This window comes from Biomphalaria glabrata, chromosome 6, assembly GCF_947242115.1.
Source record: "Biomphalaria glabrata chromosome 6, xgBioGlab47.1, whole genome shotgun sequence".
Classification (NCBI taxonomy): domain Eukaryota; kingdom Metazoa; phylum Mollusca; class Gastropoda; family Planorbidae; genus Biomphalaria; species Biomphalaria glabrata.
The window spans coordinates 37940855-37954026 of NC_074716.1; the positions used below are offsets into that span (position 1 = coordinate 37940855).

The following is a 13172-nucleotide window of genomic DNA, read 5'->3' on the forward strand; positions in this document are numbered from 1 at the left end:
AATTGTGCAAACTTTCAACTTGATCCGAGAATGGGAATTGGAGAAATAACCTGTACAAACGTTTTACCAGACAGATCGATGGACAGACAGGCAGAGTGAGTTACTATAAGTTTTCTTAAGATAAATATTCTGATAGTCTGTGGACTATTGATACAATAATGATCTCTAGAACAATAGTTTACAAAGAGTGATCCTAGCAGTCTATAAACATTCCTGCAATGCATTTGTTAATAAAACTACTAAAAATAAATCCAGAACGAGGACGCTCTAGACTCCAAGAATAATAATAATTGCAAGCTAATACAGTCTTCTGAAGATTGCATCGAGTCCAAGCATCATAGCAACTCGACTTTCATTGAGCTTGCACGTCAGTCATTCAATATTTTCTTTGCTTTAATTTGATTTTTTTTTTTACAAAGAAATGAAAGAAGAATCTCCATTTCAAATTATTTTTAACAGCTATAAACAAAAATAAATAAACAAGCGAAAAAAAAATCTATTATTTTAAACTAATGAGGCTATTTAAGTATGAGAGATACCTTGACATCTAAAGACATGCGCAGAACAGATGCTGAAACATACCTATATCATATGACAGTGCGGCCTCATCTCTCCAGAATTCGTTAGAATTAAGCCTGGGTTTCTTTTTTTTTCCTATTCGTTAAGAATTGAAAACAAAATATTGGTGTGGGTGGGAAAAGTTAAAACTGAGTTAATGTTCTTGTTCATAACCTTAAGAAAAATGAAGCTAAAATATTCATAATGACGTCAGGAATTGCATACGAAAGTTTATCCACAGTAATCTTAGTTAACTTTTTGATTTTTCAGATCCAGATCTTTAAGCAAAAAAATGTAATAGAGAAAAAGAAGGGAAAGTGACTTGAAGAAATTTAGGAGCGCTATAATGGAATCTAAAGAAAGAGAAACGAGAAAGTTTGCGTGAGATTGTTCAATCTAAAGAAAGAGAAATGAGAAAGTTTGCGTGAGATTGTTCAATCTAAAGACAACATCATCAATAACAAGGACTTTCTAGTGAAAGATGAATGCTGCCAACTAAAGCATACAATTTATTGCGTGATACAAACCTTAGTAGTGAAGAATTAGATTCTGCACAGCCAAAAAGTGCACATTTGTCATTATTAATTCCTGTTTAACATTTCCGTATTCTGTACACCGTTACACCAAAGTCTTCATTTATGAAAATTCTCTAGTTCTATACAACACCTCTAGAGCATCTGGTCCACTTCTCTACATTAGTAATATCTGGTCCACTTCTCTACATTAGTAATATCTGGTCCACTTCTCTACATTAGTAATATCTGGTCCACTTCTCTACATTAGTAATATCTGGTCCACTTCTCTACATTAGTAATATCTGGTCTACTTCTCTACATTAGTAATATCTGGTCCACTTCTCTACATTAGTAATATCTGGTCTACTTCTCTACATTAGTAATATCTGGTCCACTTCTCTACATTAGTAATATCTGGTCTACTTCTCTACATTAGTAATATCTGGTCTACTTCTCTACATTAGTAATATCTGGTCCACTTCTCTACATTAGTAATATCTGGTCTACTTCTCTACATTAGTAATATCTGGTCCACTTCTCTACATTAGTAATATCTGGTCTACTTCTCTACATTAGTAATATCTGGTCCACTTCTCTACATTAGTAATATCTGGTCTACTTCTCTACATTAGTAGTATCTAGTCTACTTCTCTACATTAGTAGTATCTGGTCTACTTCTCTACATAAGTAGTATCTAGTCTACTTCTCTACATAAGTAGTATCTAGTCTACTTCTCTACATTAGTAGTATCTGGTCTACTTCTCTACATAAGTAGTATCTAGTCTACTTCTCTACATTAGTAATATCTGGTCTACTTCTCTACATTAGTAGTATCTGGTCTACTTCTCTACATAAGTAGTATCTAGTCTACTTCTCTACATAAGTAGTATCTAGTCTACTTCTCTACATTAGTAATATCTGGTCTACTTCTCTACATAAGTAGTATCTAGTCTACTTCTCTACATAAGTAGTATCTAGTCTACTTCTCTACATAAGTAGTATCTAGTCTACTTCTCTACATAAGTAGTATCTAGTCTACTTCTCTACATTAGTAATATCTGGTCTACTTCTCTACATAAGTAGTATCTAGTCTACATCTCTACATAAGTAGTATCTAGTCTACTTCTCTACATAAGTAGTATCTAGTCTACTTCTCTACATTAGTAATATCTGGTCTACTTCTCTACATTAGTAATATCTGGTCTACTTCTCTACATAAGTAGTATCTGGTCCACTTCTCTACATTAGTAGTATCTGGTCTACTTCTCTACATAAGTAGTATCTAGTCTACTTCTCTACATAAGTAGTATCTAGTCTACATCTCTACATAAGTAGTATCTAGTCTACTTCTCTACATAAGTAGTATCTAGTCTACTTCTCTACATTAGTAGTATCTGGTCTACTTCTCTACATAAGTAGTATCTAGTCTACTTCTCTACATTAGTAGTATCTGGTCTACTTCTCTACATTAGTAGTATCTGGTCTACTTCTCTACATTAGTAGTATCTGGTCCACTTCTCTACATTAGTAGTAACTAGTTCAGTTCTCTACACTAGTGTACAAAAATAATTTGAGAGGTAATTAATTAATTTAGTTTGATATCGGAAAAAGAAAATAAATCTTACAGTATTGAGAGAAATTACTGTCAATAACGATCTGTTTACCTTGGATAAGCTTTTTTTTTTATTAATAAATTTTATTTCTTTATTCTCAGTTATTAGCTACGCACAGAAAAAACAAAGGAGGAAAACTACAACTCGAATAGAACAAAATAGAAATAGTGAAACTTTCACCGTACTCTCCACATTACTCAGGTACTCAGCACAAACTTGTGTCATGGCGGACAGACAAGATGTATATATATATATATATATATATATATATATATATATTGGTGACATCTATAAACTCCCCCCCCCCCACCACCACCACCAATCTGTCCCCGCCTCACCAGCCACTTCCCCGGCAAATAGCCCAGGGCAGGACGGGGAGATGCATATCTCCAGGGGCACATAATCCAATCCTTTTGTGGCTGCGATACGGGATTTATCTCCCCGCCATCTCGGCATAATAATTTTAATATGATCTCAGCGCCGTTTGTGGTTGAATGGTCTTCTCGTCACCTCTGTAGTCTACCGCCCCCTCCCCCTCCCCCCGACATCTACCACCAAAATACGCCAATACATTATGAAAGCTTCTTTTGGTGGGTGTTTTTTTTTTTTTTAAACTCTGGGCTATTAGAATTTTGAAGTTGTTTTGTTTTTTTTACAGGTCCACGCTCATTCACTGACATATAATGGGGGACTCTCGTGATAAGGGGGGGGGATTTGGTGGAATAACTGTTTGCACCTTATTGTTTGTGTTCTACACAATCAGGTTCACTGAGCATTTTAGTATCAAAAGAAAAGAAAAGTTTGTTTTATAAGAATTGATAATAAGAATCGTGTTCAAATATCCACTACCAATGCAACAACAATGCTTTATTTGATTACTTCCTGATGGTCACTCCAAATGAAAGGGAGCAACCATTCCGTTCATCAGCTCTACTAAGTTGTATACAATCTTGTTCTTTTGAAATGATGTAGTTACTTGGATAGGGCAGACACCGTGTGTTTTGAAATCTAGTTCCTAAAGTGTTGAATCTGGTTCATAACTTGTAGAGCGTGTGGCGATAGAGGTCATTGTGCTAACAGCTCAATGCAATTGGTTTTATTTATTTTTTTTACTAGCTTGTTAGCAACGTTATGCACAGTACAGGTACCTGCCCTGCATGAGAGTGGCTTCACAGAGTTTCTTTCACTGACAGATGAAATGCGTTAGTCCAACAAGTAACCGAAAAATACAGTGTTTTAAAGACAATTGCTCAATGCCCTTCCCGGAGCTGTCTACCTGTGAGCGATTACGCATTAAAAGACAAGATTCTAGTTTGAAAATAGGTGAATAGATCCAGACTTAGAAGACGGTGCGCAAACTATTCCTGAACGTCTAGTTCACTCTTGATTGAAGACATGCGGTAATAGAGCTCCAACTATTAGAACGGTCTAATTCAAACTTTCCATGTGCCACATTATTAGCTAACTACTGTCTCCATTCACCCAGAATTTTTTTTGTTTTTACTTATGAAGAATTAACAAGTTGAATAGAGGAATTGTAAATACAGGGTTAGTGTCATCTAAACTATTCTCCCCATTGCGCTTTTAAGGCGGAGTTAAACTTTGAAACAAATTCAGAAGTGGAGCCTCTAAGGTGTTGTGACTATCAACTTTGATTTTCATGCCTGCACATCCTTTAACTGTGGATCAGACGAGGACGAGTTAGGTTGATGTGTGTGTGTGTGTGTTCAATGTCTGTTTTAGACTTTTCAGTTTGTTAGTTATGAACTTTTCTAGTCTACTATTGGAGCTCAGATTCACATTTCTTTCAAATTTAATCACGAAGGTTAGTAACTCAGCAAACAACCAGACAGACAAACAGACAGACGTGTAGAAATCAAACCGCTACTGCCACTTCAACATTGGATCAACATATTTGTTTATTTATTTTTCTTGGACAAATGTTCATTCTCTAGCAACAATAACAGTTTTGGAATATTTGTCAGTTGAAAGTCTCATTTCACACATCACAGCCTCTTCTCTAATATCAATTGCATTCTTTTTTCTTTCTTTCTCTCTCTCTCTCCCTGACAAACAGAAGCATACTTTTGTATTCTTCCACCCCCCCCCCCCCTTTTTTTTTCTCTCTCCACACAGGCACACATCATACAGATCATTCACATCTACATATCAACTGAAGATTTCATTGTACATTCTTTAAGATACATCAACAATTATTAAATTAAATACAAAAAATGAATGAAACAAATATTGCATACAAATATTAACAAGTCTTCTATCGTTTTTTTTAAATGTCTAAATTCTGATTTTAGAAGAAATTAAAAGCAAAGATTTGGAAATAAGTAAACAAAAAGCATCGATGGTGGAAGTTTACGAATCAAACAATTAAAAGTGTGAACTATTAGATAGCCATGTATGGTATTGATTTAGTTCAAACCTATTCTCTAACAAATGTGACAAAATTCATGAAACTTATAAGGTCAGTGTGTTCAGGACTAAAACAGCAATTCTATTACAACTTTCGTAATTATAAAATGTAAATTTAGATGCATGTTAAATTATAAATACTACATTATTGTTGAACAACGGGTGATTGATAGATGACAGAAATACCAATGATCACGGTCAAAGACTTAAGGCAGTTGTGTGTATGGGTTACAGAAGTAAAAGTTCCTCTTTCCGACCTTGTGGTCTACATCCTCTGTCTTATAGACCACAGAAGAACACTTAAATACAAAGTATTTCAAACTGAATCCCAGGAGCAGTAATTTCACGTTGTGATACATATCTAGGCACTAATGCACAGTTTTATCTCCAGAATGAGAAGAGAGAGAGAGATTTTTTTTCATAAGTCAAGAATTTCCTTGTTATAGATAGTGACTGGCAACACCTAATGACCAATGACACCAATACTACCGGTAATAAAGATTTTTTTGTTCATTAAAGCTGACTTCGACCAATCAGAAAGCTTGTATTATGTGAAGCAGATAGGGATTTGTGCACACCATATGGATGAGACCATTGAATCAGAAACCTACGTGTCCTGTTTATTAGCAGGTTTAGACTACACCGGGATGGGCAGATTCAAGAATGTAAAAATATCTAAGTACTCGCTGAGTCACCAAATTAAATTTTGTGTCTTACCCATGGGAGAATTTGTTCCGCGAGGAACATGCTGAGAAAATGAAAGGGAGAAGAAGGACCGGAACAACTCTGTGGGTACTTTGGAGAAGCACTGCTTGAGAATCGCTGCTAAGTAGGATTCATGTCATGGAATATTTATAAATATTAATAGATTGTCTATCAGGTTTATTGACATTTTTGTTTCATTAAAATGATTGGAATGAGCCATTGGAGAATGAAAGCATGACAAAGTATTCATTGAAAGAGATGTCTTTGTGTTATCTTGTCTTACAGTACTGGTACTTGTCTGTCTACTTCTTCTGTCAGTTGTCAATGTGTTTGGTCGGTCAGTTCTGTTATCACAATTATGTATAGATATTGATTATTGATTATCAATTATATGTACAACATACTTGATTTTTAGCATTCACGCTACAAGCAAACTTACTCAAAACTATGTACACGCTAAATGAACAAAATAGAGACTTGGAAATGTTTACAGTTGGAAACAAATACTCTCATTTTAAAGCTTAGGGTAAACAAAATAATACAGTTTGAGAATATTTGAGACATGTATGTGTATGTAATATTGTCTATAATGTTGAAATGTTGCATATATCAAACGTTCTCTTCTTCCAGTTCATTAATCGCCACTTGGTAGACAAATTAGAATGGTGTCTACAGGTGGATAGTCAACTATTGGGACAGATCTTATACATTATACAGCTATCGGTAATATATGGTACATAACAGGACACTCAAAGTTGGCAAGGATATACCATTGTTACAATATTCTGGTGATACTTTGACCATTTTAAATGAGAACGTAGGACTTCTACAATAAATGTCGGTCTAGATAACTAATTATTTCATTTACTGAACAGCTCTCGGGACATTTCGAAACATGAAAGATCAGAACTATGGAAACACTATTTCCAATGAGAGAACATTTCGAAATATGAACATATTTTTCTGAAAATGAAAAACTAACAGATCTTAAATCATTGTGTCAAACTTTGTTTGTCATGTCTGGCAATTTAATTATCCGTGACGTCTGTACTTATCTCCCCTTGAAAATCTCTTAAAACATGGAACATTCCTTTGATGGTGAAAAAAGAAAAGAGGGCGGGAGTCTTTCAAGTGGCATAGTGAGGAGTTAGTTACAGAGATGTCACAAGGTTGTCTATGATCTACAAACTCATTTCTTCCAGATGTCTTACAGACCGTATCAGTGGGAGCAGCTTCAAGAGCTACTTACTCGTAAAAGTATTGTCAATGGAATGCATTTCCTATGATCTGTACTTTCAGCTGACCACTGGTGTGAGATGACCACTAAAACATAATAAACATAAAAAAGTGTCCACTAATGGCAGCTCAGATATCCTAAATGTTTGATTGAAGAGAAATTGAAAAAGATATTGAATGAGCTAAATATGACCGACATCTTCACTAAAAATTCAAACATAACTTAAGTAATCAAACGTTTGTATTGGTTCTAAATCCTCAACCAGAAGCAAGGAGTTCTCAAAGATTGACTCATTATTAAAGATAATGTGAACACAAAACAACAACAATAGAAACCAACCTATTATCTATTGCGAATCTACGAATGTGTAGACCTATATATTCTATATATATGTAAAAAGGGAAAAATGAAGAAAAAAATGTTTTCAATTCATCAAACTATAATTTGTAAGGAACAATGTAGGAACTAGACTTAAGAAACACATTCACATATTTAGTAAATAGAAAGCTACATACTCAAGAAAAACAAAGTGACATGGACACTAAAAACTGAGACTGTGGTGAACTTTTAAACTGGAGGAACTTCTGACTCAATTTTCTTATCCACAGGCAAGAATTTCAGATTTAATACAGAAAAGGTTTGCATTGATGAACTGGTAGGAGTCAGTAGAACTTTTGTCACAGAAATTATAAAATACAGAACTAGGATTGTATTGGTGAACTGGTAGGAGTCAGTAGAACTTTTGTCACAGAGATTATAAGATACAGAACTAGGTTTGCATTGATGAACTGGTAGGAGTCAGTAGAACTTTTGTCACAGAAATTATAAAATACAGAACTAGGATTGTATTGGTGAACTGGTAGGAGTCAGTAGAACTTTTGTCACAGAGATTATAAGATACAGAACTAGGATTGTATTGGTGAACTGGTAGGAGTCAGTAGAACTTTTGTCACAGAGATTATAAGATACAGAACTAGGTTTGTATTGATGAACTGGTAGGAGTCAGTGGAACTTTTGTCACAGAGATGAAGACACATTGTGGTAGGTGATAATAAAATCTTGAGGTCGAGGCTGTTAGTACCAGACACGTGCAGACATCTGAGGTCATGACACGTGAGCACTTAGGTTGAGATAGCAAGGCAAGATAGTCCTGGCAGCGGCCACAGTGCAGGCAGGGGCGGCACGTTATTCAAATTAAAAACGGCTTGAGTGGGATGAGGGGTTGGGGGTTAGGAGTGGGGTGAGGGCGTGAGATATATCAGGAGAGCGAGTGCTGTATATTAATATATTGATGTCTTGCTTCACCCCCCTCACCCGGTCCCACCTATCTCTTATTACAGTGCCGCCACTGTTTATGATGCATGCACACACGCAGTCGTTTAAACAAAGATTTTATTTACATTTAAAAAGTGTCCAGTAATAGAAAGTGAAATGCTTCACTAGAACTCGAACTGTTTCACAGAGTAACAACAGAAAAGTGAAATATTCCACTAGCTTCTTCAAAAACTGAACAATGCAGTAAGTGAATCTAAGTTCACTAACAACTCACAATTTCATCTTTCAAGCGAGACAACTCAGAAGATAAACCTGAGTGGCCTCTCATTTATCAAGTGCTTCCACTGCCAAGACAGATTAACTCTCTACTCACTAATCAATTGAATATAGCAGGCTTCTCGTGTACCAGTACTCATTGATTCTGTTCACCTAAGACTTGACTCAATAGATAGATGGTGACATAGTCTGTTAAACAACCTGCTTACATAGATCTGACATAGTCTGTTAAACAACCTGCTTACATAGATCTGACATAGTCTGTTAAACAACCTGCTTACATAGATCTGACATAGTCTTTTCAACAACCTGCTTACATAGATCTGACATAGTCTGTTAAACAACCTGCTTACATAGATCTGACATAGTCTGTTAAACAACCTGCTTACAAAGATCTGACATAGTCTGTTAAACAACCTGCTTACATAGATCTGACATAGTCTGTTAAACAACCTGCTTACATAGATCTAGTCTAGGAGAGGAAGGGAAAAAAACGCAAAGATAAGGAAAATGAAATGCCTGGAAAAAATAAAGCTAGAAAATCTCAAATGGAGCTCGTTTAGACTTGTTAGTTACATAATATTGTTAAATTTAAAAAAATGTGTATTTAAAAAAAAAGCCGCCAGAAATACCACTATGAAAAGGCACATGATATATAAATCTCTATAAAAACCTAGGTAAACAAACATCAAAGCCAACATTAAGGTCCTCTCTATTCCTACCTAAGTTGAGAGGAGAGGAACATGTCGAAATGAAAGATAAACAAACCCATCCATCTGGACTACTTCTATGTCATACACATGTTTTTTTCTCCGCCTAATAAATGCCCTCAAACTCGCTCTGCGCTACAAACACATACAAAACAAAACAAAACAAAAAATCCTTGATGTCCTCTCTCTCTGTTCTGGTGTTGAACTCCTGGTCGAAAGCCGTACAATTTATTTGACGCCCCTTCCTTCCTCCCCCCTCTACAGCTCCCCTGATTCCCACCTCTAGTGTACTCCCAGACATTGAGTTCACAAAGAGAGCGTCTACATTTATTAGATCATAACAAAGAGCAAACAGATGTACTCACGCATGGATTTGGGGGGGGGGGAGGAGTGATGTTAGCTAGTGAAAGAAAAAGGCCCCCCTGGGTGTGTGTGAGTGTGTGTGAGGGGGGGAATAGCCACTATATAGTATTTTCATCTGGTCGGAATAAAAGAGAAGCACGATGGCACATACAAAACATAGAAACCAGTCACTGGCATAGTGGTGTGAAGGGGGTGCTTGGCGGATCCAGAAAAATATATGGGTTTAAGGGCGGGGTGGGTGGAATAGCAGAGAGACAGAGGAATGGTTCTAAAAGAGTAGCCGTGATTATAGTCAAAACTGACTTAGGAATATCAGTCGATAGGAGACAGGAACACACACACAAGATTTGAACTAAGGAGAAGGAAATATAGACAGAGTTCGACCACTCTCTGTGCAAATTAGCATTACCTCAGTCTACTAGCCTCCCTCCTCACCCTCGATGTCTATGATTTTGTTGTTCTATCTATTCACTGTATGAAAAACAAAAAGTCCTACAGTCAGCTGTACCTTGTGCCAGGGATGTGTTTTGGAACAAACAAAATCTTTGAGTTCTTCTGAAATAAATCATTGTAGAAAGAGATGCAATGGCAACAAAGATTTTCCATTTGATAAAACTTGTGGGGATTCTTTTAAAGACAATAATGATAATAATAAGAGAAGTCTACAATATTTTCAATGCACGGGTCAGGGTTGGTCATTTCAATAGACAAGATATACCAAATAAATATCCTTCATAATTAACAAAAGAAAATGAGCTCTCATTGTTTAGGAGAAAGCGGCACTATTTAAGTGATAATTCTCATTCATTCATTACTGATTGTGTATCTGATTTTTGGAAAATACAAACTTCAATATTTACATAACATTCGGTAGCATTGATCACCACATATCAACATTTTGACAGCATTGATCACCACATATCAACATTTTGATTTTAAAGCAGAAATAGATGTCATAGTTAGTGTGTATTGCATTTTGTTTTCTTCGTTATATTAAATGAATGGATCTAATTTTATCCCAAGATTCTACTAGTTATTTTGTAATCCAATCTTCCATTTGCTATCTGTGAGTCAAACAGAATTGGACCAGGAATGGTCCCTGGAAACAGTTTTAGCAATGAAGGCAATTGAGCTGCAATCTTGGGGGAAGATCTAACTGTTGGCGGCCCAGCACAAGATCTACTTTGTACATGTGCCAGGACAATGGAACAAGAAACCACTAACAACTTTAAAAGCCACATGCCCTAGTGAGTACTATCTCCCAAACAACTGCTCACACTTAACTATCTGTTGGAATACATCGTTAAGTCTCTGCTGTAGAATTTTGAGATTTTTCTCTGGAATGGCGGCAATGTGTTTGTGCAATGTCTCCTGGGATGCAAAGAGATTGTGAAGTTCGCGACCTATAGAGCCCGAGGCGTGCAGCCTTTTAATCGCCTTGACCGTCTCAGGTCGAAAGACGCAGACAGCGTCCAGCAACGTCCGGTGAAAGCTAGCGTACTTGTCCAGCAGTCGGTATCCGTGGAAAAGACCAGACTCATTGTCCAGAAAGACGAGTGTGCCGTCTTTTTGTTTTTCAAGGTTGTGAGCTGGGTTCGTCATCATCTGGTCATTCCACTGCTTGTTGAACATGTTGTTGATGACGCGGTCCAGGTTTGCGGTCAGATAGTCGAAGACGATCAGGTCTGACCACTGAATCAGCTCGCAGAGTTCTTCGTGAGTTTTCCCCCCTAATCCAGCCAGCGTGGGCTCCAGCCTAAGCTTCTCCTCGCGGAACTCAGCCGGAATGTGGGCCGGAGAAAGCCCGCCTATGTGCTGTGTGAAGACGACTATTTTGGAATCTGCCCACTGGGCCAGAGACAGTTGAAGGTGAACTGTTCTCCACTTCTGTGAGAGCGGGTCCACCTGTGCCAGAAGTGTGGGTGGCATGTTAGTGATGTTGAGCAGCTGGGCCAAGTAGTACGAGTAGATCTCACCTTGGATCTGATCTGTATTTAGTCTGTACCTGGCGCAGGCTCTAGAGGCGTCCTTGAAGGTGACCAGCCTGTTTTGCATCCTTCCACAGCCTTCCTCCATCTTAACAACGTCCAGTCCTTCGACCCTTCTCCTCCATTCTTTAACCTCGTGTGGGGGGAAAGCCTTGGGACACGAGGCCCCGAGTTTTTGCGTCCACAACACACCATCAACAACACTAGACAAATAAGAGCTATCTTCTAGTGACATACTGCCAGCAGTGGCTGACCTGTTCACTGGTTGGCTGGCGTTTGCCATTATGGATCTAAATGCTCCATTTACATTTGGAGCTATAGGCTCCGTGATCTGACTAGTTTTAACTTCTTTCAAGTTAATAGATAATGATCTATGGTCACTGTTTTTAAGATCATGTGATCTGTGCTTCTTTATATGTATCGATTTACTCAAGTCCACTTTGCCACCATTATTAGAAGAGCTCTTCCTAAGAGAGTCAAGGAAGCGAATGGTGGACACTGGTGGCTGTGGAGCTTGCTGTTGCTGACGGTAGTTGGCAGCCTCTTGACCATCACTCAAACTTCGTCTTGACTTGAAAGAGGAATGACCGTTGGGGTGAACGCTGTCTGCGGGCAGGCTAGTGTCAATGGGCAGCTGCAGTAGGAGCCCGAAGACCACGCCCAGTGTAAAACCGATGCCTGTCATGATGACCAACGCAGTCTTCATTCTAGCCCGGGGGTCATCCCCGAGGTGAGTCAGTGCGGACCCAGAGGGCGCAGCGTTCTGGACAATGGGTTCACTCGAAGATTTCCGTTGAGACAGTGTAGTGGTAGGGACAGTTTTGGTCCGGATTCGACGGGGGCGCACTTCTGTAGACGTCAGTCCGGCGTTGCCTTGCTCTTTATGGAACCAACATCAGCAGCTTGTCTAGTTCATCAGAGCTGAAACGTATAAAAATAAAAAGGTCTCTCTGAGTTTGAGCTAAAAAAACAAAAATATTTACTTCTAACATGATACATTTTGTTGGCATCAATTTTTTGATATTTAAAAATATATGTGTACAGCCTTGGCTTAGAAGAGAACATTTCTCATGAATAAATTAAATACACAAAATGAAGGAAACTCGATATTATTGTGTTCTGTTTAAATTAAGACAACATTACTAAACAAAATGCCTTCAAGATTGCATTGAAATATTCTTATAGATCTAATCTAAAACAATGACATATTGACTAAATATATATGAATATCTTTAGGGTACCGGTATTGTACGTAGTTCTAGATTCATGACTTTTTCGCCAATATATCATATATACATATATATGTGTGTGTGTGTGTGTGTGTGTGTATGTTGTCTGTCACATTCAGCCATTAGAAATAGAAGAACATAGACAAAATGACAAGGAACTAGACATTGAAACAAAACTACATTAAAACAGACAATGAACCAAATGACAAGGAACCAGACTTTCAAACAAATGACAAGGAACTAGACATTGAAGCGAAAGAAGGAACAAGGAACACG

General features: G+C 37.4%; 1 protein-coding gene across 8 annotated transcripts in view; it reads right to left on the minus strand.

The window, feature by feature from the left end:
• Positions 1-4580: 4580 nt before the first annotated feature.
• LOC106069424 (four-jointed box protein 1-like) overlaps positions 4581-13172 on the minus strand; it is a 158280-nt gene continuing 149688 nt past the window's right edge. For all 8 annotated transcript variants that reach the window (XM_056034057.1, XM_013229079.2, XM_013229081.2 and 5 more), the window contains one exon: positions 4581-12588. In XM_056034057.1, coding sequence (XP_055890032.1) covers positions 10934-12373 — 1440 coding nt within the window. In that variant the 5' untranslated portion in view covers positions 12374-12588 and the 3' untranslated portion in view covers positions 4581-10933. The remainder of the gene's footprint in view (positions 12589-13172) is intronic.